General features: G+C 35.2%; 1 protein-coding gene across 1 annotated transcript in view; it reads right to left on the minus strand.

Moving 5' to 3' along the window:
• Nucleotides 1-1,751: 1,751 nt before the first annotated feature.
• The window catches only part of SNX7 (sorting nexin 7), a 74,184-nt gene continuing 50,561 nt past the window's right edge, over nt 1,752-25,374 (minus strand). Inside the window, exon 8 of the mRNA XM_029947810.1 lies at nt 1,752-2,228. Coding sequence (XP_029803670.1) covers nt 2,142-2,228 — 87 coding nt within the window. The 3' untranslated portion in view covers nt 1,752-2,141. The remainder of the gene's footprint in view (nt 2,229-25,374) is intronic.

The raw sequence follows: 25,374 nt of genomic DNA on the forward strand, positions 1-25,374 counted from the left end.
TTAAGATAACACAATGCTTATTATTATAGGATTTGATACATGTATTTACTTAAGCAAAATGATTACCACAATAAGATTAGTTAACATCTATCACACAGGCACAGTTACAACTTTTTTCCTTTGTAATGAGCACTTTTAAGATCTATTCTCTTGGTAAGTTACAAATACACAATACAGTATTGTTGGCATATATAGTTATCATGCTGTACATTGTATCCCGGAATTATTTTATAACTCGAAGTTTGTATCTTTCAACCACCTCCGCCAATTCCGCCACCCTACTTCCCAGTGGTAGGTGTTCTAAGTTTACGGTACCATTTTAACAACCTGTGAGTTAGAGGTTAGTATCTCCATTATCTCTCGATGGGGAAAACAAGGTTTGGAGTAGTAAAACAGCTTGTAAAACAATAAGGTTGGGGCCGTCCTCATAAATAGGAAGGAATCTCACCTGAAATTTGTGACAGACGCCCAGGCTAGTAATGCCACAAACACACTAAGATGGTACGAAGATGTTTATTACTTACATCATGAGGTCTTCTGGGGAGAGCAGGGCAGGCCTCTTGGGCCGTTCTGAAAATGGTGTGAGAGAGCTGGAGGAGAACGGCGTGGGGTTCTCGTGCTGGTTCCCAAGGGAGCGGCGTTCTTGCAGGGAGGAGGCTGTACGGTTTGAACTTCACGTGAGTGCCAAAGGGAGGAACAGCGGGGCTTCCTTAGCAGGCTGCCCGATGTGGGCAGGCGGGAAAAGGGAAAGTGTGCTTCGAAGCTGCCAGTGCCCTAACATCAAAAAACCGGAGCCGGAGTCTTTATTACAAATGGCTTAATAATTACACATGCCAGCATTTCTGAAAAACACTTAGCTTTACATATGCATTTGTGTATCTTTTTTGATTAAAATAATTTAAATGTCTAGGTTTTTTTGTGACAGTGATTTAAGGGCTAATACCCAAATGATACTTGAGGTCATGCATGTAAAGTAACATGCATGACCAAATCCCTCAAACTTCAGTCTTGAAAGATATCTATTTCAAAAACTTAGCAAATATTAAATAACATTTCAGTTTCAAATATATCCATAAAATAAATACAAAAGTACTTTGTATGGTCAATATTACTAGATACTAGATTTCATAGAATTATTAACTAATAATTCAAATAGTAATTTCGATCTATCTTGGTAACTTAGTTATTTTGGGAGGTGCTTGTGTTTTATTTTTATGTTTTCAAATTTACATCCAAGTTAGGATAAGTTGGTAACTGTTTTTAATTGTGGAAAAGAATTACTCTTACCAAACTGAAATGTGAACAGTTATCATTAATGTTTTATAACACTAAGTAATTTTTGTGTCTTTACTTCAAGCTCCTAATGTCAGAGAGAATAGTATTTTAGAGAAAATCATGATGAAATAAAGGGGAGTGCATAGTATGTGTGGTAACACAGGCTTAATTCTTTTTTTTTTTAAGTTTATTTATTTGAGAGAGACGGACAGAGGGAGAAAACACATGAGCAGAGGAGGGGCAAAGAGGAGAGAGAGAGAGAGAGAGAGAGAATTCTAGGAGGCTCTACACGGGCAGCATGGAGCCAACATGGCGCTCAAACTCAGAAACTGTGAGATCAGGACCTGAGCAGAAACCAAGAGTCAGACACTTAACCAGCTGAGCCACCCAGGTGCCCCACAAAGGCTGAATTCTTGTCAGCGTCTGTTTAAGGGGCTTGAGCTACTAGTGCAAAAAGAACACACCATAGCCAGTCATTTTATATTAAAATTTTTATTAAAACTGAGTCTTCATGATATATTTAAAATGACATATTCCACAAACAAATATTTAGGCAAAAAATTTCTATCTGTAATTATTGGCACATAAATTTAAAATAAAAGCTCAGCTATATATATATATACACATACATGTACATATACATATATATTTTTATGTATGTATATATATATATATATTGTGTGTGTGTGTGTGTGTGTGTGTGTGTATCCAAATTCATGTCAATGATCTGGAATACCTGAGTTTCAAGCTGTTGGTTTTCCAGATAGTGCTAAACGTTTTTCATCCACTTTATGAAGGACACAGTCCATCCAGAAAGAATAGCTTTGGTTATAATAGATGCTGTCTCCCAAAGATCACAGAAGTCCTCAATGGGATTCAGGTTTATCTTCAGAAGTTTCTTCCATGTGGAGGTCAGTCTGTGATGCAAGGAAGGATTCCCATGTAGCAAGGCACTGAATAATGGAAATACACCACGAGGAAATCAGCAGTCATGAACTCTCAGCGGTGAATGGATTAACAGATCCCTATGTATCTGTCCCTAGAGCAATTTGCCCTGCTTGTCTCTCCTACCCGCATGCCAGAATCCTCATCGTTTTCTACATATTTTAATTCCTAGCGTGGGACACTGCTAAATAAGAGGAACACATAAAAGATGAGCATGGCTTAGTTTCCTGAAATAATCCAGTATTACCCCACTGTCAGGAGAGAAAACTGCTCTAAATTATGAAGGAAAAGACGGACCATTTGGATCTGAGAAGGCAGGTGTTAAGCATCTAGACAGAGGAGTGGGATGCAAAAGTGACTCCATCAGATTTGAATTCCATTACAGCAAATGTGAGTTTGGGCAGGTTGATGAACTTTACTGTAGTTTCTCCAGCTATAAATTAGGTTAATAATAGTACTTATCACTAGGGCAATGGTGAAGATTAAATTTCCATAATCTGTATAAATCTCTGTACAGAATGCGTAGCCCAAAGTAAGTGCTCAAAAAAATGAGCAATTATTATGATGGTGAAACTTGCTCACTAATGTGGCACGGAAAATGAAAAAGTTCTAGAGGCGATGAAAGGCAGTGGGGACACACGAACAGGGATGTGGCCTCCTTTGTGTTGTTGCCCAGGACTGACCTGCTTACTAGCCGAGTCTCTTACCTGCATGAAGTTTATCTATAGCATAATGCTAATAGTTTGCACATACTTAGGGTTCTTCTAAAGCACACTTACTCTAAAAATATATTCAGCTCGAGGTAAAATTAATTAGGAAAGAAATCATGTTTTTTTTTTAACTTTTTTTAATGCTTTTTATTTATTTTTGAGAGACAGAGAGAGACAGCTGGAGCAGGGGAGGGTCAGAGAGAGAGGGAGATACAGAATCCGAAACAGGCTGCAGGCTCTGAGCTAACTGTCAGCACAGAGCCTGATGCGGGGCCCGAACCCACGAACCGTGAGATCTGACCTGAGCCACAGCAGGATGCCCAACCGACTGAGCCACCCAGGCGCCCCGTAAAGAAATCATGTTTAAAAGAAAAAAATATATATATATATATGGGATAGACTGCAATATACAAATACATATGTATGCATTTTTGATACAATACACTCCAAAGTTGGACTGATTAGCACTGACTTACTTGCCTAAACTACTTTCACGTCACTTCTTTATCTTCTAATCCCTTTGCAGCTTTACTGTGTGCACTTCTGACAACAAGTACTAAATGACAGACTGGTAATTTCCCAAACACCATACAAACTCAACATTTTTAAGTTCCCAAATTATAAATGTGCTGAATTCCAAAAAAGCATGTATGCTGGACTTATGTATGTATATACGTATATGTGTCTGTATACAATATTTTTTCAAACTGAAGATTTATAATACGAATAGCATTTTGCCAAATTTGGTTTTTATAAGGGTTATATGCAGTGATTTGATTCTAAGACAGTCTCAGGAGTCTAAGAAATGAATAATATGGCTAGAAAATCGTATACTTACATGAGAACAATTGAAAATACTGTTGAAAACCTAATTGCCAAATTTAAAAATAATAGTAAATGACTGAGTAAAATACTGAGTAATTTGTGATATATTTATGATATATTTTGAAAGTCAGGCTTGGAATAATACAAGTCTCATAAGAAGAATCAAGTCCATCAGGATTTTAAGGGACATTTTTGATTTAAAAACTTTAGAGAGTACTGGGAGCCTAGTATAAGCCAAGAAGCATAATTTTAATCCCTTTGAATGAATCAGTTCTGGAATCTTCCTTTATTCTTTAGTAAGTTACTAACTCCCTGATTTTCTACTTCTGTAGATGTACAATATTATAATACCTATCTCATAGAAATGAAAAATAACAGAATAAGGGATAAGGAAGGAGAGGACAGGGAAAAAAGGGAAGGCCAGGTTATGACAGGGACCACCAGACAAGAGTGGCCTCCTCTGACGTGACACAGGAAAAGAAGTCAGATGTCTTCACATCTAAATGTTTATACTCATGAAAGGCCATTAAAGACAAATATCTCACATTTTTTAAAATTTATAGTTTATTGTCAAGTTGGTTTCCATATAACGCCCAGTGCTCTTCGCCACAAGTGCCCTCCTCCATGCCCATTACCCTGCTTCCCCTTTCCCCTCCCCCTTCAGTCCTCAGTTTGTTTTCAGTATTCAAGAGTCTCTCATGATTTGCCTCCCTCCCTCTCCTAACTCTTTTCCCCCTTTTCCCCTCCCCATGGTCCTCTGTTAAGTTTCTCCATTTGATACATGTTTCAATTTTTAGACTTTAAATCTTTTATAGTTGTCCAAACTATGTATGATTTTGGAGGTGGGGGGTTGACAAAAAATATCCATTCACTCAACAAGTATTTTTAGGTTCTTACTATGTCAGGCATTATGATAGGTTCTGGGGCACATCCTTGACCTCATGGAATTTAGGATTTAGCAAAACACACAAGTTGGCAAATATAATCAATTACAAGGTTTACGAAGTTACAGCATATGATGAAAATAAATAGTAGTGGGATCTATATCAGACTAGAGTGAGTTAATGAATGTTTCCTAGTAAGAGTAAGCCTAAAAATTTCTGTACATGTCTGTGACAGGACAATGTGTGGAATAACGTATGGTACAGTAGTTAAGAACTTGGGTTCAGAACTTCCACTGCTGGCCAAGATAGTATGTCTTGCTCTATGATTACCCTTGTGTTATAGGCAGAATTATGTCCCCCCAAACTCATTTGTTAGAGCACATTGTGAGGTACTTCAAAATTCACTTGTTGAAGCACTACAGAATGTAAAAGTATTTGTATAAAAAGCATTTAAAGAGGTGATTCAGTTTAAATGAGGCTAAGATGGATCCTAATCCAATCTGATGAATGTTCTTATAGGAGGAGATAGGTCATTCTAGGAGACTACAAGAATGACAGCAGAGGGGCGCCTGGGTGGCTCAGTCAGTTAAGCGTCCGGCTTCGGCTCAGGTCATGATCTCACAGTTCATGTGTTCAAGCCCCACGTCGGGCTCTGTGCTGACAGCTCAGAGCCTGGAGCCTGCTTCAGATTCTGTATCTCCCTCTCTCTCTGACCGTCCCCTGCTCATGCTGTCTCTCTCTGTCTCTCAAAAATAAATAAAAAACATTAAAAAAAAAAAAAAAGAATGGCAGCAGAGAGAAAAGATGACATGAAGACCAGGGAGAAGGCTGCCATCTTCAAAGTCAAGAAAAAAGGCCTCAGAAGAAACCAAGAAACCAAGCCTGCCAACACCTTGAATCTTGGACAACTAACCTCCAGAACTGTAATAAAATCATTCTTTGTTGTTTAAGCCACTCAAGTCATGGTATTTTGTTATGGTAGCCCTAGCAAGCCAATATACCACTTACTGCCTTAAGAGAATTTCCAGGCCACAGCAGAAGGAGGATGAACTTAGATGTACCCAGGCAGACTCCCTATGTTGAAGAGATGGAGCTAAAGAGTCTATAGAAAAATAATGCAGAAGTTTGTAGAGCAGAGTACCAGAGATGAGAGAGTATAGACAGAGCACTCTGGAGATCTGTGGATGATCTGTCTCAGGTTTTCAGGGGAGTACTGATCAGTACAAGCCAGTGAGAAAGCCACCTGAGGCCAGGAAATAAAGTTACCAGTGCGGATTAGATGACCAGTGTCCATGTTCTCAGAGGGCCAGGAATAGTGCAGGATTCTACCAAAGAGATTGGAAAATAAAACACTTCATGAAATATTGGGTAGAATTCAAAGGTGGGTCTTGCCTCAAGACTGGGAAATAATTTGCCATATATTAAAATCTGGCCAAGTACCATCTAATAAATCTTAAAGTGAGACCCCAAAGGATCAAAGTGTGTCTAAGCAACTTCACTAAGTGCTATAGGAATAAGAAAGGAATAAAAAATATTCAGCCTACAACAAAATTCACAATATCTGGTATCTAATTAAGATAATCAGGATGCGAAGAAGCATAAAAACACAATCCCTAATCTGGAGAAAAATCAACCAGTGGAAACTTACACACAATGGAATATTACTCAACCATAAAAAAGAATGAAATATTGCCATTTGCAATGACATAGTTGGAGCTAGAGAATATTATGCTAAGTGAAATAAGTCAGTCAGAGAAAGACAAATAATCCATATGATCTCACTCCTATGTGAAATTTAAGAAACAAAACAAATGAACAGAGGGCCGTGGGAAGAAAAGGCAAATCATAAAATAGACTTAACTATACAGAACAAAATGATGCTTACCAGAGGGTAGGTGGGTGGGGGCAATGGGTTAAATAGGTGATGGGATTAAGGAGGGCACTTGTGATGAGCGTTAGGTGTTGTATACAAGTGCTGAATTACTAAATTCTACACCAGAAACCAGTATTACACTGCATGTTAACTTATAGGAATTTAAACAAAAAATTGGAGAGAAAAAAAAAGAAAAGAAACTGACTCAGAATTGGCAAAGATGTTAGCAGACAGGACATTACACTATAAAAGTGTCCTAGATGTTCAAAGAGTTAGGTAGAGGCATGGAATATATGAAAAATAGACACAGACTGGACTTCCAGAGATGAAAATTACCATGTGGGCGATGAAAAATATAAGGAATGGAATATACTTATACTTTTATCCAAAAATATAGGGAAAGGAATAAAAATAGAAGGAATATAAGGAATGGGATTAACAATGTATAAGAAAATGAGGAAGAAAAAGTTAGTGAACATGAAGGCATAGCAATGGAAAGTATCTAAAAGGAAACCTAGGAAGAAAAAAGATCAATGGACTAAAGGAGAAGAGCATCTGTGAGTCATAGGACACAGCGTGCAGTAGTATGATGTACATGTAAGCAGCTCAAAAGGTGGAGGGCCAAAAACTTTTTGAAAATATAAGGCCAAAATTTTTCCAAATTTAATTAAAAAATCATAAACCCACAAATCCAAGGAACTCAACAACCTCTAAACATCAGAAACATGAGGAAGATGCAGCAAGCCACTTTATAACCAAATTGTTCAAAATCGGGGTTAAAAACAATCTCTAAAGGAGACAAAATAGTCATAATGCTATATACAAAAGAAGGAAACATAGGCAGTTCTCATCCAAAATAATTTCAGCAAGAAGACAACAGAGTAACATTTTTAAAGTAGTGAAAGAAACAGCACAGTCAGGATAGAATTCTTCCTATGCCCAGCAAAATTATCCTTCAAAAACAAAGGTGGAATAAAGATATTTTTGACAAACAAAAGCTACAGAATTTATTATTAACAGAACACACTATAAGAAATGTTTTAAAAAAAAAAGAAAAATTCCATCAGGCTAAAAGAAATAAAACCAGACAGAAATATGAATCCATTCAAAGGAATGAAAAGCACAGGGCATGTCAATGATATGGAAACATATATGTGTTTATTATTATTTAAATTTATTTAAAATATAATTGACTAATAATTAATAATAATAGTAACAAGAACTGGTGAGACTTAAAACACATGTACAAATAAAATATTTGAGAAAAGAGCATAAGGGCACAAAGAAAGAGATTGAAGGAATATGACTGTCGGTTCTTAAATGATAGGGGAAGTGGTATAATATCACGGGAAGGCAGACTATGATAAGATTAAGGTGGGGCACCTGGGTGGCTCAGTCAGTTGAGATTCCAAATTCAGTCCATGATCTCATGATTCATGGGTTTGAGCCCCGTTTCAGGCTCTGTGCTAACAGTGTGGACCCTGGAGCCTGCTTCATATTCTGTCTCCCTCTTTCTCTGCCCCTTCCCTACTCATGCTCTGTGTTCCCCTCTCTTTCAAAAATAAATAAACATTAAAACAAAATAAAAAAAAGATTAAGGTTCATACAATAAACCTAAGAATAACCACTAAAAATAAAAGATATATTTAATATAACAACAAAAGATCTAAAATAAAATCATACAAAACTGTCTATTATCCAAAAGAAGGCATAAAGAAAAGAATAGGAGCAAAGAACAAATGGAAAAAATAAAAAACAAATAGCAAAATAACAAACTCAAACCTAACCATGTCAAAAATCAATTTCAATTGAAGTGTCAATAAACTAAATATTACAATAAGACACAAGTTGCCCTAGTAATTAAAAAACAAGACCCACCTATATTCTGCTTATAAGAAATACATTTTAGTTTTGATTTTTATTTAAAAATTTTTAATGTTTTATTTATTTTTGAGAGAGAGGGAGAGAGAGAGAGACAGCGTGAGCAGGGGAGGGTCAGAGAGAGAGGGAAACACAGAATCCGAAGACAGGCTCCAGGCTCTGAGCTAGCTTTCAGCACAGAGCCTGATGCAGGGCTCAAACCCACCAACCAAAAGATCATGACCTGAGCTGAAGTCAGATGCTTAACTGACTGAGTCACCTGGGTGCCCCAAGAAATACATTTTAAATATAAAGACACAAATATATTAAAATAAAAAAGATGAAAAATATATACTAAGTAATACATGTCAAAAGAAAGCTAGAGGGGCTATATTAAGTAAAATAGGTTTTAGAACAAATATTATGAGAGGTAAAGGCATCAATTTATCTAAAGGGCATAACTTATATATATATATGTGTGTGTGTATATATATATATGTATATATATATAAATATATAATAGGAGAGGGTTTTAAAATACATGAAACAAAAACTGATAGAATATATGGACAAAAAATCAGCAGCGATATAGAAAACTGAACCACCATTATCAATCAAGTTGACCTAACTGATATCTATAGAAAGGAAAATACACATTCATTCATGGGGACATACAACATTTACCAAAACAGATCGTGTTCCAGGCTATAAAAGAAGTCTCAATAAATTTAAAGAGAGTTAAGTCACATGAAGTTTGTTTTCTGAACATAATGGAATTAAATTAGAAATTAGTAATAGGGAGATACTTGAACAAATCACCAAATATTTGAAATCTAAGCAGGAAACTTTATATATATTATTACCTTCTGTTTCAAAGAAAAACTCAGAAGAAAATTTAGGTATTTTGAACTGGATGAAAATAAAAACACAACACATAAAAAGTTCTGGGATGTCACTAAAGCAGTACATAGAGAAATTTATAACACTTAATGTCTATCAGAAAAGAAGAAAGGTTCACGATGATCACTGGGTGATGTCTGGACACGTTGAATCACTATTTTGTACACCTGACACTAATATAATACCATAAATTAACTGACTGGAATTAAGATAAAAACGTAAAAAGAAAGGAAAGAAGAGGAGCTCCTGGCTGGCTCAGTCAGTACAGCATATGACTTTTGATCTCCAGTCATGAGTTTGAGCCCTACGTCAGATGCAGAGATGATAAATAAATAAACTTAAAAAAGAAAAAAAAAGAAGAAAGGTCTTAAATAAGTGATTTCAGTTCTGACACTAAAAACTAATAGATAAAACAAATTAAACTCAAAATAGAGAGAACTAAGAAAGAAAGAAAAAAACAAAGAAAGGAAGAAAAGAGAAAGATAAACTAAAAAGAACAGAGGGTGAATCAATGAAAAGAAAGAGAAAAAGTATTTTAAAAATCTATGAAACTACATGTTGGCTCTTTAAGATGATTAATAAAACTGACAATCATTAACCAGGCTGATCTAAAAGAAGAGAGATGACACGTTATTAGCTCTTAGGCGTGGGAAAGGTGACATCACTCCAGATTCTACTGAAGGAAATAAAGGAATATTATGGAAAACTTTACACTTGTACACTTACAACTTAAAAGAAATGGACCAATTCCCTGAAAGACACAAACTACACAAACTCACTCTACAAGAAATAGATAACCCAATGAATTTGAATCTGTTGTTAAGTATCTTCCCACAAAGAAAATTCTAGGCCTAATTGCCATCACTGGCAAATTCTATCAAATACTTAAGAAAGAAATCATATTAATTCTATACAAACTCTACTGGAAAACTGAAGATCTAGGAATGCTTTTTGATTTACCACAACCAAAGACACTGTAAGAGAAGAAAACTACAAATCAATATCCCTCATAAACATAGATATAAAAATTCTAAACAAAAATTTGGCGAATCCAGCAATCTATAGAAAGAATTATACATCATGACCAAAGAGATTTATCCCAGGAATGTAAGATTGGATTAACATTCAACTATCAATCAATGTAATTGACTGTTAAATGTAAGATCATCTCAATAGACACAGGAAAGATACCTGTCAAATTATAATGTCCATTTCTGATTTTAAAAAATTCTCAGAAAATTAGGAATTGAAAAGAACATCTATAACCTCAGGAGGAACATTTACAAAAAAACTAACATCATAAGGAGACATGCATTACATATTAGTTGTTATTAGTATTTCCTTTTCAATGCCAAAAAAAAGGAAATTAAAACTCAGTTTTATAGATACTAAAACACCTCCTTCACCAAATTTTAAGTATAAAAAATGCTCTATCCACAATGTCTACAAAAGAGGAAAGTTACTAACTAGGACAGAAGGTCTGATAAAGAGCAGACCACACGTCACATCTGGGGAGAGCATGCTCTATCCACAATGTCTACAAAAGAGGAAAGTTACTAACTAGGACAGAAGGTCTGATAAAGAGCAGACCACACGTCACATCTGGGGAGAGCTCCATTTCCCCTGTGAACCTCATTTCTACCAGAGCCCTCTGGCGTCCTCTGCAAATCCACACCCAATTCTACTTATATGGACACCCTGCAGGGCAGCCCAAAGAAATTACTACTTTCAGAAGATATCATATCTTTTTGATGACTCCGCCAAACTATCATTAGAATAGACTTCTGATTTCCTCAAGGTAAAATTCAAAATGTAATTATTAGCAGTCTGCTCTATTTAGAGTTCCTGTCAAATAAATGATCCAAATTGCACCAAAGCCAGCATTAATTCTCATGTGAGGAAACTTCTATTGTCATATTCTGCTTCAACTATCCTTAATAAATGGCAAGGAAGATATTCAGTAGACATCCATGCTGATTAGTGTTGTGAATTAACGTTTTAATTTCTTTTTTTCTTTTTTTCTTATTTGAGAAAGAGTGTGCAAACAGTAGAGATGGGGGGGAGAGGGAGGGAGAGGGAAGGAGGGAGGGAGGGAGGGAGGGGGGGAGAGAGAGAGAGAGAGAGAGAGAGAGAGAGAGAGAGAGAGAGAGAGAGAGAATCTCAAGCAGTTTCTACAACCAGTGCAGAGCCCCCTGTGGGGCTGTCCCACAATCCCACAAACCTGAGATCTTGACTTGAGCCGAAATCAAGAGTTGGATACTCAACTGACTTAGTCTCCCAGGAGCCCCCATTTTCATTTCTAAATTAAGTCCTAATGGGACAGCAAAACTTAGTAAAAAAGACAAATTAGCCACTGAACTATCTATCTCCTTACCATCTACCATACTAGAGGCAGAAAAACAATTTATGTATTTAGAAATATGAGTTGTAGAACATTAACACAGAAGAACAATAGAAATAACTATATATCAATATGCTATATATCAATATGAATGCTTGCTCGGGCATTGTAATGGTTGCTTTATTATATATTACCTTCATATTACTACCTTACAAAGACTGTTATGTACATTATATCACAGAAGAGAAAGCTGAGGCACAAATAGTTAAGTATGTTTGTGTATTATAAATCTAATAAGTAGTATAGTTACTATTTATTCATCAACAAATAGAAAGTATCCAATTTCTTGAATGACCACCAGGGTATATTTAGTAAGTCACTGGGCCATCACAAAATACCTTTTTTGACACAGCGGAAAGAGGACAATTTTGGAAGAAGAGGTGGGTAAGAAAATGCATGCCTGCAGGGGGGCATCACACTGATCACATTTTAGGAAAATGTATATATGCAGATTGAATGTGTGGAAATGGATCACCTACATCTCTCTTGGAAAATCTATATATTTCCAGGAGCACACATACCGTTTGAAGATGACTTAGTTAATACATGCCAGACATACAGTAAATACTTAATAAATGCAGATGACTATGGAGAAAGAAATGTATAGAATTACAGATTTCAGTATGCTGGTTATCATAAAACCTGCATTTTTCAATCTGAATATTAATCAGTTGCCATCATGCTTCTATTGCTCTCTAAAGTTGTAATGCTGTGTTTTGCCAGATAAGTCTGATTCCCACTCAGGCTGCTGACCATTCAGGCTTCTCAGCCAACAGAGCTGAAGGGCTGACCCTGAACTAGGTAGCTCCTGATGCCACCAGACCTCTTTTGGAATTTTGATAAATTTTTCTTCTAAATAAATATGGGGTATCAACTGTCCCCTCCCACGAAATTCAGTATTAGACAGACTATTACCTGATATTTGTATACTTATCCAATTATTATACACAAATCTATTTTAAAATAATAAAAGATAGCCCCTAAAACTCTTTTAAAAAGCTCTTTACTCTTTCTTGCTTTTTTTTGTATGAAAAACCAAGTAAAAACTCAAGAACTGAACTGTTTATACCACACAGTTAAACAATTTAATTCAGCATCTACTGTGTCCAGGACTGTGATAATTGGAGGAGACAGCATCATCAAAACGGCAACACAATCGCAAAACTTATCAGGAAACTTGCTTATAACTGTAAATCATGTTCTTTAAAAGATATTTCTGGGGGCACCTAGCTGGCTCAGTCCATTGAGTGTTTGACTCTTGGTTTCAGCTCAGATCATAACCTTATGGTTCGTGGGTTTCAGCCCCCATGGTGGGCTCTGTGCTGATCAGTGTGGAGCCTGCTTGGAATTCTCTCTCTCCCTCTTTCTGTGCCCCTTCTCTGCTTGTTCTCATTCTCTCTCTCTCCCTCTCTCTCTCTCCCTCTCTCCCTCCCTCCCTCTCTCTCTGCCTGTCCAAAGCCATGTTCCTAGTCAATATGCAATAACGTCAACATAAAGTTTGATGTCTCCATCCGTAATTCTACCACTGTTTGTGGAAGAGCTAACAGAAAATTCACTTTTATCCAAATTATCACATAAGTCAAATGAAGAAAACATTATCTATATATTTCTATAGTAATATAGTAAAATAAAAATAAATTTGCCTAAAATAATAACAATGAAAGCTATCATTATGAAATATGATAAAAGTCAACCTTGCCATATGTTTTTTAAAACCATAAATTTCCACCTTAAGCCAAAAGTTGTTGTCCCTCTAGCTTTTTCCCACTAGTCTAAAAGTATCTTTTAGATGGTACCATGAGAATTGTACGTCTTTTAAAAAAGCTAAAAATAAGAAAAATGACCGAATGTCAAGTATTTTAATACTGTGTCAAATGATCTTGGATACAAATGACATCACCTACATTTGAGGAAACACTGACGCTCAAATATGTAAACATCGATGCATGACGCCACTTGGATGTATAACATTTCAACAACTGCTTTTTTACCTCCTAAACCTAAAATTCAAAACAAGTATGAAAACTTGCAGGAACTGTGTATTTTACATTGTGGATATAATCAGTCCAGAAAGAAATTAGAGATGATGCTGTAGAGGAAAGCAACTTCTATTATTTTGTAATAGCTTAGCAGTACTCATTATATTTCATTTTAGGAAAAGTCTAAATTCAGTATTTGCAATCATCTGCCAATTTATAATTTTAGAACTATCAACAACTTAAAAATAACAGACTTGGCCTATTTTTTCCTAAAACTTTTACATATCTGTCAAGAATATAAGTAATAAGCTCCATTTGTAAATCCTGCAAATACTTCAAAGACTAACAGTTAATGCAAAAGGACTCATTAGCTACAAACGCCATCTTGTGGTCCATGTTTTTATTATTTTGTAGTAAGTCTGGATTTCTAACTCAAGATCTGCTAAAAACAGAAAGAACCCTGGATATAATTTATTCCCTTTCTCTCATTTTTACACATGGGAAAATTGGAGCTCCAAAAGGTCTAATAAATTGGAAATCTTCAGAGGAAGAATTAATACATTTGAATTCAAATCTTTTCAACTCATACTTTTTCTATACCGCATTCATCGTTTTTGACTAGTAACAGGCCAATTACATGAAGTCTGTCCAGCTTAGTATTAGGCACTTCAAACACAAAGTTTATCTGTGGTCGTTTAACTGTACCTTGAAAGTACAGCAAACTATAAGAAAGAACACATTTACCTTTGAATTACTGGAAAATTATCAAGGCACAGCAATGATGTGTTGCATTATTTTAAAGCATTTCACACATTTTTAAATTTTATTCTCCTTAAGATATATGGAGGCAGTGTGTGGATAGAGTTGGGAAAGGGAGGATTTTCATTCAGCACCTCTCCTGACAGATTAGGAAACTGGGTTTGAAGAAGACTAGCTAATCAGCTCGCGGCAAGCATCCTGATATCCAACGTTAGTTTTTTTCCATTAGTAAGTCTACCTTTTTTCTTCATGATGTTATATGATAACAGTGCATACATGTGTATGTATGTGTTTTAAATCCTTTGTTCCATTTCTTTACAGGAACTGCTATATTTATTGGCCCATGGAATATAATATAGTTGGTCACTTGTGATGAAGATGAAGATGAAGATCTGTGATGAAGATGAAGATGAAAGTCCTTGATTCAGAAACTAGATACTTCTAGAAATTATAAATATGTAATCTTCTTTTCAAATATTTGATTACCTTAATAGCTGAAAAATTTATCTAATCCAAAAAATAGCGAAGAGGCACTGACTATCTATGGTATAGTATGCCTGTCCATCTCACAGCTAAACTCAACCTCATTTATAAAAATAATTGAGAACTAATATCACAGAATATAAGAGATTAATGAGAATATTTTGAGAGAAGCTTTTAAGAAAGCATAAATCTAAAAATAACAAAAATCTTAAAGACTCCTATCAAACATAACAAAGGATGTCCATGGTTATGTGAAAAATTGAGCTGGACACATGGCTTTTGAATGTGCAATTCAGAACAGAAATGATCACGTAATATGAGAATATAGCTGACCCTTGCATGATACAGGTTTGAACTACATGAGTCCACTTATATGCAGATTTTTTACAGTACAGTTCTGTAAATGTATTTTCTCTTCATTATGCTTTTTTTTCCTTTTCGTTTTCTTAAGTAGGCTCCTCACCCAGCACAGAGCCCAATGCGGGGCCTGAACTCATGACTGAGATCAAAACCTGAGCTGAGTCAGACACTTAACCACCCCTCCTTATGCTTTTCTTAGTATGACTATCTTTCCTCTAGCTTACTTTAGTGTAGGAACAAAGTATGACATGCAAAATGTGTGTTAATTGACTATGTGACCAGTAAGGTATCTGTCAACAGTAGGTTGTTAGCAATTAAGTTTGGGGGAGTCAAAAGTTATACACAGATTTTTGACTGCATGAGGGGTCATTACCCCTAACTCCCATGTTGTACAAGGGTCAACTGCAGTTAATTACAAAATTACTTAGAATTCTAAAAATGACAAACACTTGATTTTAACATTTCCTTAGGAGTAAATAAAAATCACGTTCTGCTGCATTTAAACTTAATTCATAATTGACTGTTTTATATATTTTATATAACAGTTGAATATTAAATAGGTTATAAACTTTTGTGACACCCAGTAGCTTAGTCAGTTAAGCATACGACTTGTGACTTCGGCTCAGGTCATGATCTCACAGTTCGTGAGTTCAAGCCCCTCATCAAGCTCTGTGGTGACAACACAGTCTGCTTGTGATTCTTTCTATCTCTAACTCTCTCGTTTCTCTCTTTCAAAAATAAACATGTGGGGCGCCTGAGTGGCTCAGTTAGTTAAGTGTCCGGCTTCAGCTCAGGTCATGATCTCACAGTTTGTGGGTTTGAGCCCCATGTCCGCTCTGTGCTGACAGCTAGCTCAGAGCCTGGAACCTGTCTTCAGATCCTATGTTTCCCTCTCTCTCTGACCCTCCCCTGCTCATCCTGTCATTCTCTCTCTCTCTCTAAAATAAATAAAAACATAAAAAAAAGATTTTTGAAAAAAACAAAAATAAACATTAATAAAATTTTAAAAATGTTTTATTTATTTTTGAGAGAGAGAGAGACAGCATGAGCAAGGGAGGGTCAGAGGGAGAGGGAGACACAGAATCTGAAGACAGGCTCCAGGCTCTGAGCTTGCTGTCAGTACAGAGCCCGACGCGAAGCTTGAACCCACGAACTGTGAGATCATGACCTGAGCTGAAGCCGGATGGATGTTCAACTGACTGAGCCACCCAGGCATCCCCAAAATAAACATTTGAAAAAATTATAAACTTTTAAGTGAGAAAGGACACTATATTAATTGTTAAGAGAGGAACAGACTCTTAGAAAACAGCACTTCAGAGCAGTGCTTCTCAAACTATCTAGGGTGAAGAACAAAACTTTTTTTCAATCTCCGAAGACCACTGAGTGATCCTATTAAGCATGACTCATCTGCAGTTCATACCACATGAATCACCACAGAAGCCAAGTCATACCCAAATTGGCCAATATTTAATCAACATAACATGTCTACTAATCATCTACTTGGATATCATGGTGATATCTAATTGCTGTAGAAGATTTTAATTGATTACTTTCAACTTCTGATTTATCTTGTTATGAATCTGTCATAAGCAACTTATGGACTGGGCATCAGTCCACATGTCAAGCAGCATTACATTAGAGATCAACATAATTACCCAAGTTTTCCCAAATTGTGTTCCATGATATGCTAATCCCACAAGAAGAAATGCTGATCTAGTCAAGGAAATTATGTCCTCAGATTCACAAACCATATGAGCACATAAAGTACCTAAAAACTTCCTTAGGAAGTTTACCTGTTTAACTTTATTTAGTCCAAACTTACTTGACTACAGAATCTTTTCTTTCAAGAGTAACACTCATTAACATTACAAAAACTAATTTTCTATAAAATGCATTGAAAGATTCCAGTATAGACAGAATTACTGATTTACATTATTTAACAACAGTTTAAAAACACCCATTTTTTTAAAAAACTCATTTCTCTACAATGCAATATAATTTAGAAAATTTTAACACATAGGAAATAATTTTTTGTGTGAGTTCAAATTACATAATTTCTAAGAGTTGGTTTTAGACATATTATCTGAAGCAACGACAAAATATGTAATCCTTCTTTCATGACTGTCCTCCACATACTTTTTACACTTGATCTTAGCCAAAAGGCCGAGAAGCGATCCACATACTTTTTAGATGAGGATGCACTTCTAAGACCATTATCATCATAACCTTATTCTGATTACATCTTGTTTGTCAATGTAACTTTCAAAATGCATCATCAGAACTGAATTCAGTATTTTGAATAGTGAAAGATATAGATAATTACTTTGCTTTTTAAAAAAAAAATCATAAGTGTCTTCTAGGCTAACAAGACCTTAGTATGACTCTCATAAAACTTATATTTTGAAGAGAGCATATTTCAATGTGGTCACCAAGATAAAGACCTAGTGAAGTAAATAAGTTGATTTCTTCAAAGTATACTATAATTTACATGCTGAAGAGAATTTTATTGCAAAATAATTGTTGCTTGAATATAAAGATTCCTTTGGAAAAAAAACTAGTTAGAAGTAAATTTAAGACTTGGAGTATGAAAGCAGGACCCTGTCATCAATGTAGAGGATAATATTTATCTTCATACCACAGTGGTGGGGAACATTTATCTGTATCCTTAAAAACCTGTATCAAATTACTGAGGTATAAGTTCAAAAGGTAGGTGACCACAACAGAGCAGTCTTTTAAGCCAAGCAGAAGTGAAATTTACTCTAAGATCTCACAGTTACCTAAACTTCACATGGCTTTATAATAAAGGCTCTAGTGAACATTATAAATTTTACATTTCTATTAGTTCATTAGTCTTTTCTAAAAAATATTTATTCCATAAATGGCTTCTGTGAGCAAGTAAATCTGAGACATTAAACAAAAGTGAACATGTTTTCTTCCCCCTAAAGATTTTCTTGGAAATGTGAATGTGCTAAGGTGCATTGCCAACCTTCTACAATAAAGTGAAACAGTAGAACTAGATGGAAGACACTTAAGCTGTCAGACCCAATAACAGCCAAAGTAAAATCAATACAAGCAAATGACTGTGTGATCAACTATGCTCCCAAATATACAACAGGTAGAGACCCAAAGAACTATACCCAGGGACTTCCTCTGATATTTGCAATAGTTGATTTTAAAAAATTATTTATAAACTATCTTTAATGTAGTTGTCCCTCAGCTCAGATTCTCACCTCTTCACTTATCCAAGATTCCTGGTATAATCTATCAAACTTGAGAAGGCAGTTTCCTGGCCTCTGTGGTAGCTAATCTCCAAAGATGCCCCTACCCTAGTCAACCATTAGAGAACTATAATAGTCTCTCATGATCATTCTAAGCAGGTCTTCACTGATGATTTTATTTCCTTAATCAATGGTGAAGCCTCTCATCAAACAGTAGGAGTAAGTTTTAAAATCTTAGGATAACACAAAGTTATTCATCTGTTTTCCTTGCTCTGATCATTATTACTATGTAGCTTTACATTCTATTTGAAATAGGAACTGATTGCTCACCAAAATATGATTTTCATGGTATATATAGTAAAAAGACAAGATTAATAATTAATTAATCAGTAGTGTTGGTCTCTATATTAAAAATACAAAGAGAAAGCTCCTAGGTATTCAGCGGATTGCCATTGATGGCAGTAAGAGAAAAACTTGGTGTTTTCTTTTTGATGGAGATGATCATCCCAAATGAACTGATTGGATAGTCCAAAGAAAAGTGGAGGAATGTAGCCTGAATTTACTAATCCAGACATTAGACTCACCCAGTGAGTGCCTTCCAGTAAATACGCAGATAATGTAGGCACAAGAATGTAATGGATTGCAAATTTTAACTGGTATAAAAATGGTTAGACTGATTAAAAAATCTAAGCATCTTAACTTCTCAAGATGGTGTGTTTGCTTTCCAGGAAGTCTAGTCTACACATTGGGAATCTATTCAATCCTGGGGTCTATAATGTGGTTCTGAAATATTGTTCAAAGAGTTTCGAAGATATACACTCTTCTGAAGGGCTGTTTTAGCACCATCAAGAAATCTGTCTTCTTGGAACCTAGAGATCAGGTTAGGAGCCAGCTTTAGTAAATGGTATGGGGCATAAATACAAAAAGAAATGTCCCCTGACTTGGATTCAAAAATCTCTTTCTGAGATAACTGAATTATTCCCAGCTATTCTTATGATTAGGGAGTTGATACACATCAACTTTAAAGAGAATACCTATTTACTTAGCTTCATCCTAAGAGATTATCAATATAAAATATAACTTAAATGGTTCAATAGACCAGTTATTATGACTTGAACCCAACATTTCAAAGGAAAGCTCAAAAACTACCTGTCATTCCTTGGTATCAAAGGTAAATTAAATAATTCTATCTGAGTAGATCCTCTGGCATTCCCATCCTTTTCTCTACAAGAAAGGCTATTCACAAAGACTTTATTATGGGATTGGATATGGTAAATATCAGAAATTACAGAGGTTAAATATTTTGGAAACATGTGTCATTTTTCCAGTATTCTCCCAATTTTTCTCTGAAGCTAATTTTAGTATTTACCTAGGAACGAAAATTAGTCTGCATTTCTCCTGGGTGAGCAGAAGTCTGTCAATCTTCCCAACATAAGTCAGTTTAGAATCAAGGGCTTACAACTAAGGCTTTGTAAGCACTGCTTTGGGGCTGGTAAAGGAAGAGGTTTTGCTTTGCTCATTGGAAAAAAGAATATACTTAGAATTCTCTTTCTGTGGCAATGGATAGCTGTCATTTTGTTAAATTATCTCTTCATATATACTGGATTTTAGTTACCTTTTATTTATATTTGCCTAAATTGTTCAACTTATACTTTCATTCTCCTGGATGAAGAAAGCAAGACTGAAATAGAATTAAAATAGTCCTGCATTTTCAGCTTCCATAACATAGTTTCCATTAGAGATTCACTTTAGTTATTTTATTAGAGCTTATTAAATCCTAGCTTTCTTGCATCCAAAAAGGTTACTCACACCAAATTCCATGTGACTGATACTACTTGGAAGTCATTCACTTTTCCCCCCCAAAACCTCACTTCTTCCATTTTGAAATATGTCTTCTGACACTGTTTCTTCTGTCTTCGTCTTTAACCAAATCCCTTTTTTTTTGTATCTTTGCCTTTCATAGTCCATGGTCCACAGGTATAATCATACCTGATTTTTTAATGGCTTCACTTTTTAAAAATTATTCATTTCTCTTATGTCATATTCTCTTTTTGAGTCTGTGACTTTAAAACAACAACTAAATTTTCTCTAACTTTCTAAAACCACTTTACTAAATTCTAGGACTATGACTGAGAATGGCCAGAGTTTCCTTCCTTGGCTCTTATGTCCAGATTTTGAAAACGGTACTTTCTCCCCAGGCTTCTCTCATGTCACCTAACACTTCCTTTCTGTCGGATGGAATTAAGTCTGGGAAAGCCATTCCCCCTCACTGTTTCTTTTAATTCATGTAGATGAGCACAGAGTCCATGACTTCTCTGATTCCCAGCTTTTAAAAGAAGAATGAAATTTTAGACAGATACATGTATGTTTTTTAATTTCTCTAATTTTTAAGTGGTCCATAAATAACTGGACTTGGATTTTAGGAAAGCACTAGGTGTATTATTCATCTGGCTATATGGTGTACACTTGCAGTAATTTTCTTTCTTTCTTCCTTTAGTTTCCAGAAAATGTCTTACATCACTTTTTTTGCTTCCTAGAATTCCGCTGATATATGTATTTGTATTAGTCAGTAGTGATGGAATCTTTTGATTAAATCTGTTCATTACAAGTCAAGTAAATACAAATAATTTAAATGCTTGTTCCTTAAAAAAAGTAATACATGGTAAAGCTGTAGTAATCAAGTGAAAAATATATAAACTTATTATTCTTCCCCAGTAAACTTAAGGTTCCAAATGGCAAGATTTAAAAGTTCGAATCTGGATGCTCCAAAGTGCATAGCAAGGATTTTGATGTTAACAGAATTTTAAATGAATGATTTCACATGAAACAGTGACATTAGTTCACATGAAACTAATATAATTTGAAATGAATTGACCTCTGATCTGGTTGTTTCTTAAAATTCTTATCCAGAAAGTTTTTAAAGTCTAATGCTCATAATTATTTTTAGTACTATTATTTGTGAGAGCAAAATAATAGCATCAAGGCTCAACTGTTAGTTGTTACCTTTGCCAATAGAAGTATACTACCATGATGTATTATATTAAGATTGTATTTTATGGGAAAGTAAACAAATGAGAAATAGGGAGCTCAAAATAACATATATCCACTGTAATCATTCTGACACAAAATAGATAAGTAATCATGTTTTCATGCTGACACATTCAGAAAGCATCATATAGAAACTTTAAAATATTTTGATCTGAACATAACAAATTATTTTTCTATAATTGTATTTAAGTATACCACTCTCTTTAGGAGAAAGGGTTATGGGTATTCTTTATTTTAACTTATGTTAGTGTGCCTTTTGTTGTTGTTTTGTTTGCTTTTTTTTAGTCTGCATGTATATTAATTTTATAACTACAGAAGAAGGCTATGAAACAAGGACTTCCATACATTAATACTATAAACTGTGCAAAGGAATAAACTATATGACTTTAAGTATTACATTCACTTAAGTATTATATTCACTTAACTATTAAACTGCTTTATTTGGCAAAAATTAACATTATGGGATCTTTTCATTATGATATTGAAATTAAACTTTCAAAGAGTAGATTCTTTTAGTTTGTAATACCTACCAAGCATCACTTCCCTTCAAATCATGATCATCATAATCATCATTACCATCGGCGTAAACAACCATATAAACAGACACTTTTGTACCTAAAAGAGAGCAATTAGAACATGTCCATGCGCTTAATGCAGCATGTCATGTTTTATGGTTTTTAGCATCCCCTCACATTTTGTCGGGAAATAATTTTCTTTGGTTATCTGGGTACCAATACACCTGAAATTATTCACCCATGTTCAATTGGATTTTTTGCTGTAGTGTCTTATTAATTCTTGTTTTTTAAATTAACTCATATTTATTCTTAGTTATTGGTCTTATAGGACAAAATGGAAATAACTTTATTTTACTTACTTAGAGTTTATGTGGAAATTCCCGTTTTATATTTGGTGCTGTCTCCAAATAAATTCACACATCTAACTACTACATTTCATTATGAAAATAACTGTCTTCTAATACAGACCCATGCCTCCATAATCTGATTTTCTTGTTACTTCGATTTTAAATTTTAAGTTATAAACAAGCTGTGACCATTTGACTTCATAAAACAAGTCCAAAGGCAAATGTTTACACCCAATTTATCTATCATACTAGGAACAACCCCTTTTGGAATCTATATTTGCAAACGTTGATGAAAAAAGAGTTATTTCCGGGAGAATGTGATTAAATTAAAAAGGAAATGGAAAGATTCTGGAACATTTCACTTCTCTGTGTATCTGAAAGATTCTGAAGTTAACAGATAACAGCAGACTGTTACTGTTTCAAGCCACAGTCTGTGTGCTAATTAGAAAGCTTGATTATTTAAGGGCTCCAACTTCCTAATTATGCTTGGACTGATATAGCAAATCAGTTAAAAGTTATTCACTCAGGAAAAAAAAAATAATTGAAACTGCAGGGTTTTTTTAAATTTAAAGAAAACTAATGATTCCTTCAAAGTTATACATCTAAGATGCAGTACACTTGATACATTTTTAGTAACATTTATAAATATAATTCATTTGGAGGAAGAGTTAAAAACATACTGATATTAAACTTCTGTGAAGAACAAAATTGGCAATATGACATAGTGATGCTAATTTAACTGTTTCTAAGAAAACAATATTTTATATAATTTGAAATCAGTCTATGAGACTGACAAAAATATGAATTTATGTGACAGGTAGAGTCAAAACCCAAACATTTGAGTTGGCGTTCAGTGGAATTGCCATGAACATTTTCAAACTTAGAATTAAAAGCATGCAGATCCTATCATTTAAAGAAAATAGAGTCAGTGCATCTGTCATATGATTTTTACACCCTAATATACTTATGTTTTATAACTATAATTACGTACAGTATATTGCATGTTTCAATTTTTGAGACATTTTCCATAAATTATTTTGGTTGATTGTCATAACAATTCTATAATATCAGAATGGACAGGTTGTAATGTAAAGGAGAGAGAAAGTTATTTTTGTGGGTTTAAATAGTTGAGTGGTAATAAATGGTGATAAATGTCATTCAACAACATTTTATTTTTGTTTTCTATTTTTATTTTTTCAAGTTTATTTATTTATTTTGAGAGAGTGGGGAGAGAATGTGCATACTATGGGGAGAGGAACAGAAAGACGGAGAAAGAGAATCCCAAGCAGGCTCCACACTGCTAGCACAGAGCCCACCATGGGGCTTGATCTCATGAACTGAGAGATCATGACCTGAGCTAAAATCAAGAGTTGAACACTTAACCAACTGAGCCACCCAGGTGCTCCTCAACAAAATAGTTTAAATCATTTCAAAATCTAAGACTTACGGAAAATTCCATTGAGATACTTAAGGCTGTTAATGCAGAATGAAAAAATTAAGGAGAGAAAATGCTCTTTTCAGTCACTGGAGTCTCTAGGCCACCACCACGAAATCCCTGTGTCAGTGCACATCTCTGCTGCTGCAACGCTCCCTCTCAGGTCTCCTAGTGTCCAGTTTTGTTTCACTCTGACCCATATAAGCCAGGATGACCTTTCTAAAAGACAAATCTGATAAATATTGTCACTTCCCTGAGGAAAATTCAATGGCCTTTCCTATTTCCCTCAGAATGAAAAATAAAAAACTTGTATGAAGACACCCTCTTCAGCCCAGCATGGTTTAGGACAATGGCAGCAAAATAGGGCACCTTGGCGTATTGAATATGTTAGGCTGAAGCAGAGTCTGAGACTGTGGCAGAGGCAGGAAGGTCACTCTGATCTTCCATAACCCTCATCGCCTGGGGCAGGTGATAAAACCCTCTATGAGAGGTGCTCTCTTTATATCTGGAAGAAAGGAAGGTCCTTCTCAAAGGAAAGGAACACACAGAAGACACATAACAGCTCAAGTTGTCCCCAGCTTATTGTACGTACCTCATACTCCTTAATCCACCATGTTTCTACATGTCTGCCCACCCCGCATCAGACCAAGCATGAAATACTCACGTCTGCTTCTTAGACTCCATGGCCTTAGGAAGGCTTCTGTGTCACAAAGAGCTTACGTTAAACCGGTTGGTAGGCGTTTCTCCTGTCAATTCATCTCTGTCATTTTCATTTCAGACTCAGGTACGGACCCTCAGAGGGTTCAGGAAAACTTTTTTCTCCTCTGCAAACCTCACTTTTCAACTCAACACAACCCCTGCTTCTCCAACCACCGAAAAGAGCCTCAGTTATTTGACCGTGTTCTCTCACTTCTAGGATTTTCTGCATGTATTTTCTCTGGCTGGAACTCTTTCTCACATCTTTATCCACCTACTTCTTATTCATTATTCAGGTCTCAGCTTAACCACATCCTCTGCAAAACCTTCCCCATTCCTTCTAGATTTAGGTTAGATGCCCTTGTAATGTCTTTCTATGCTAGAATGGATTATACTTTATTATAATCGTTCCTATTAATTGACTGTTTCCCTTGGTAACGGTGCCCACAGAAGAAAGGCGTTGTATTTGTCTTGCACGCTGTGGTCTCTGCAGGGTCCAGCACAGTGTCTGCTGGAAGCAGAGGCTTGAGTAACTCTTACTTAATGAAAACAGTTAATCTTTTCAAAATATACAATATTTTATAGTATTAAACTGGCATGCACTACAGACTACAGAGCACCCATGTATCAATTTCATTCATATAGTCATTAATTAAGCCAGAGATAAGGTTAAATATGTATGTTGAAAATGTACCTGCTAGGAAAAGTATGTTTAGAATATGCTAGATTAAAAAAAAAAGGAGAGTATAAAATTCATTTAAAATGATAACTACTTTGGGGAACTGTGCATTGTAAAAAAAAAAAAAAAAAAGGATAAGAAACAATCATTTGAAAAACCAAAGGATGACCAGGTTCTGTCTT

This window comes from Suricata suricatta, chromosome 8 (assembly GCF_006229205.1).
Source record: "Suricata suricatta isolate VVHF042 chromosome 8, meerkat_22Aug2017_6uvM2_HiC, whole genome shotgun sequence".
Taxonomy (NCBI): domain Eukaryota; kingdom Metazoa; phylum Chordata; class Mammalia; order Carnivora; family Herpestidae; genus Suricata; species Suricata suricatta.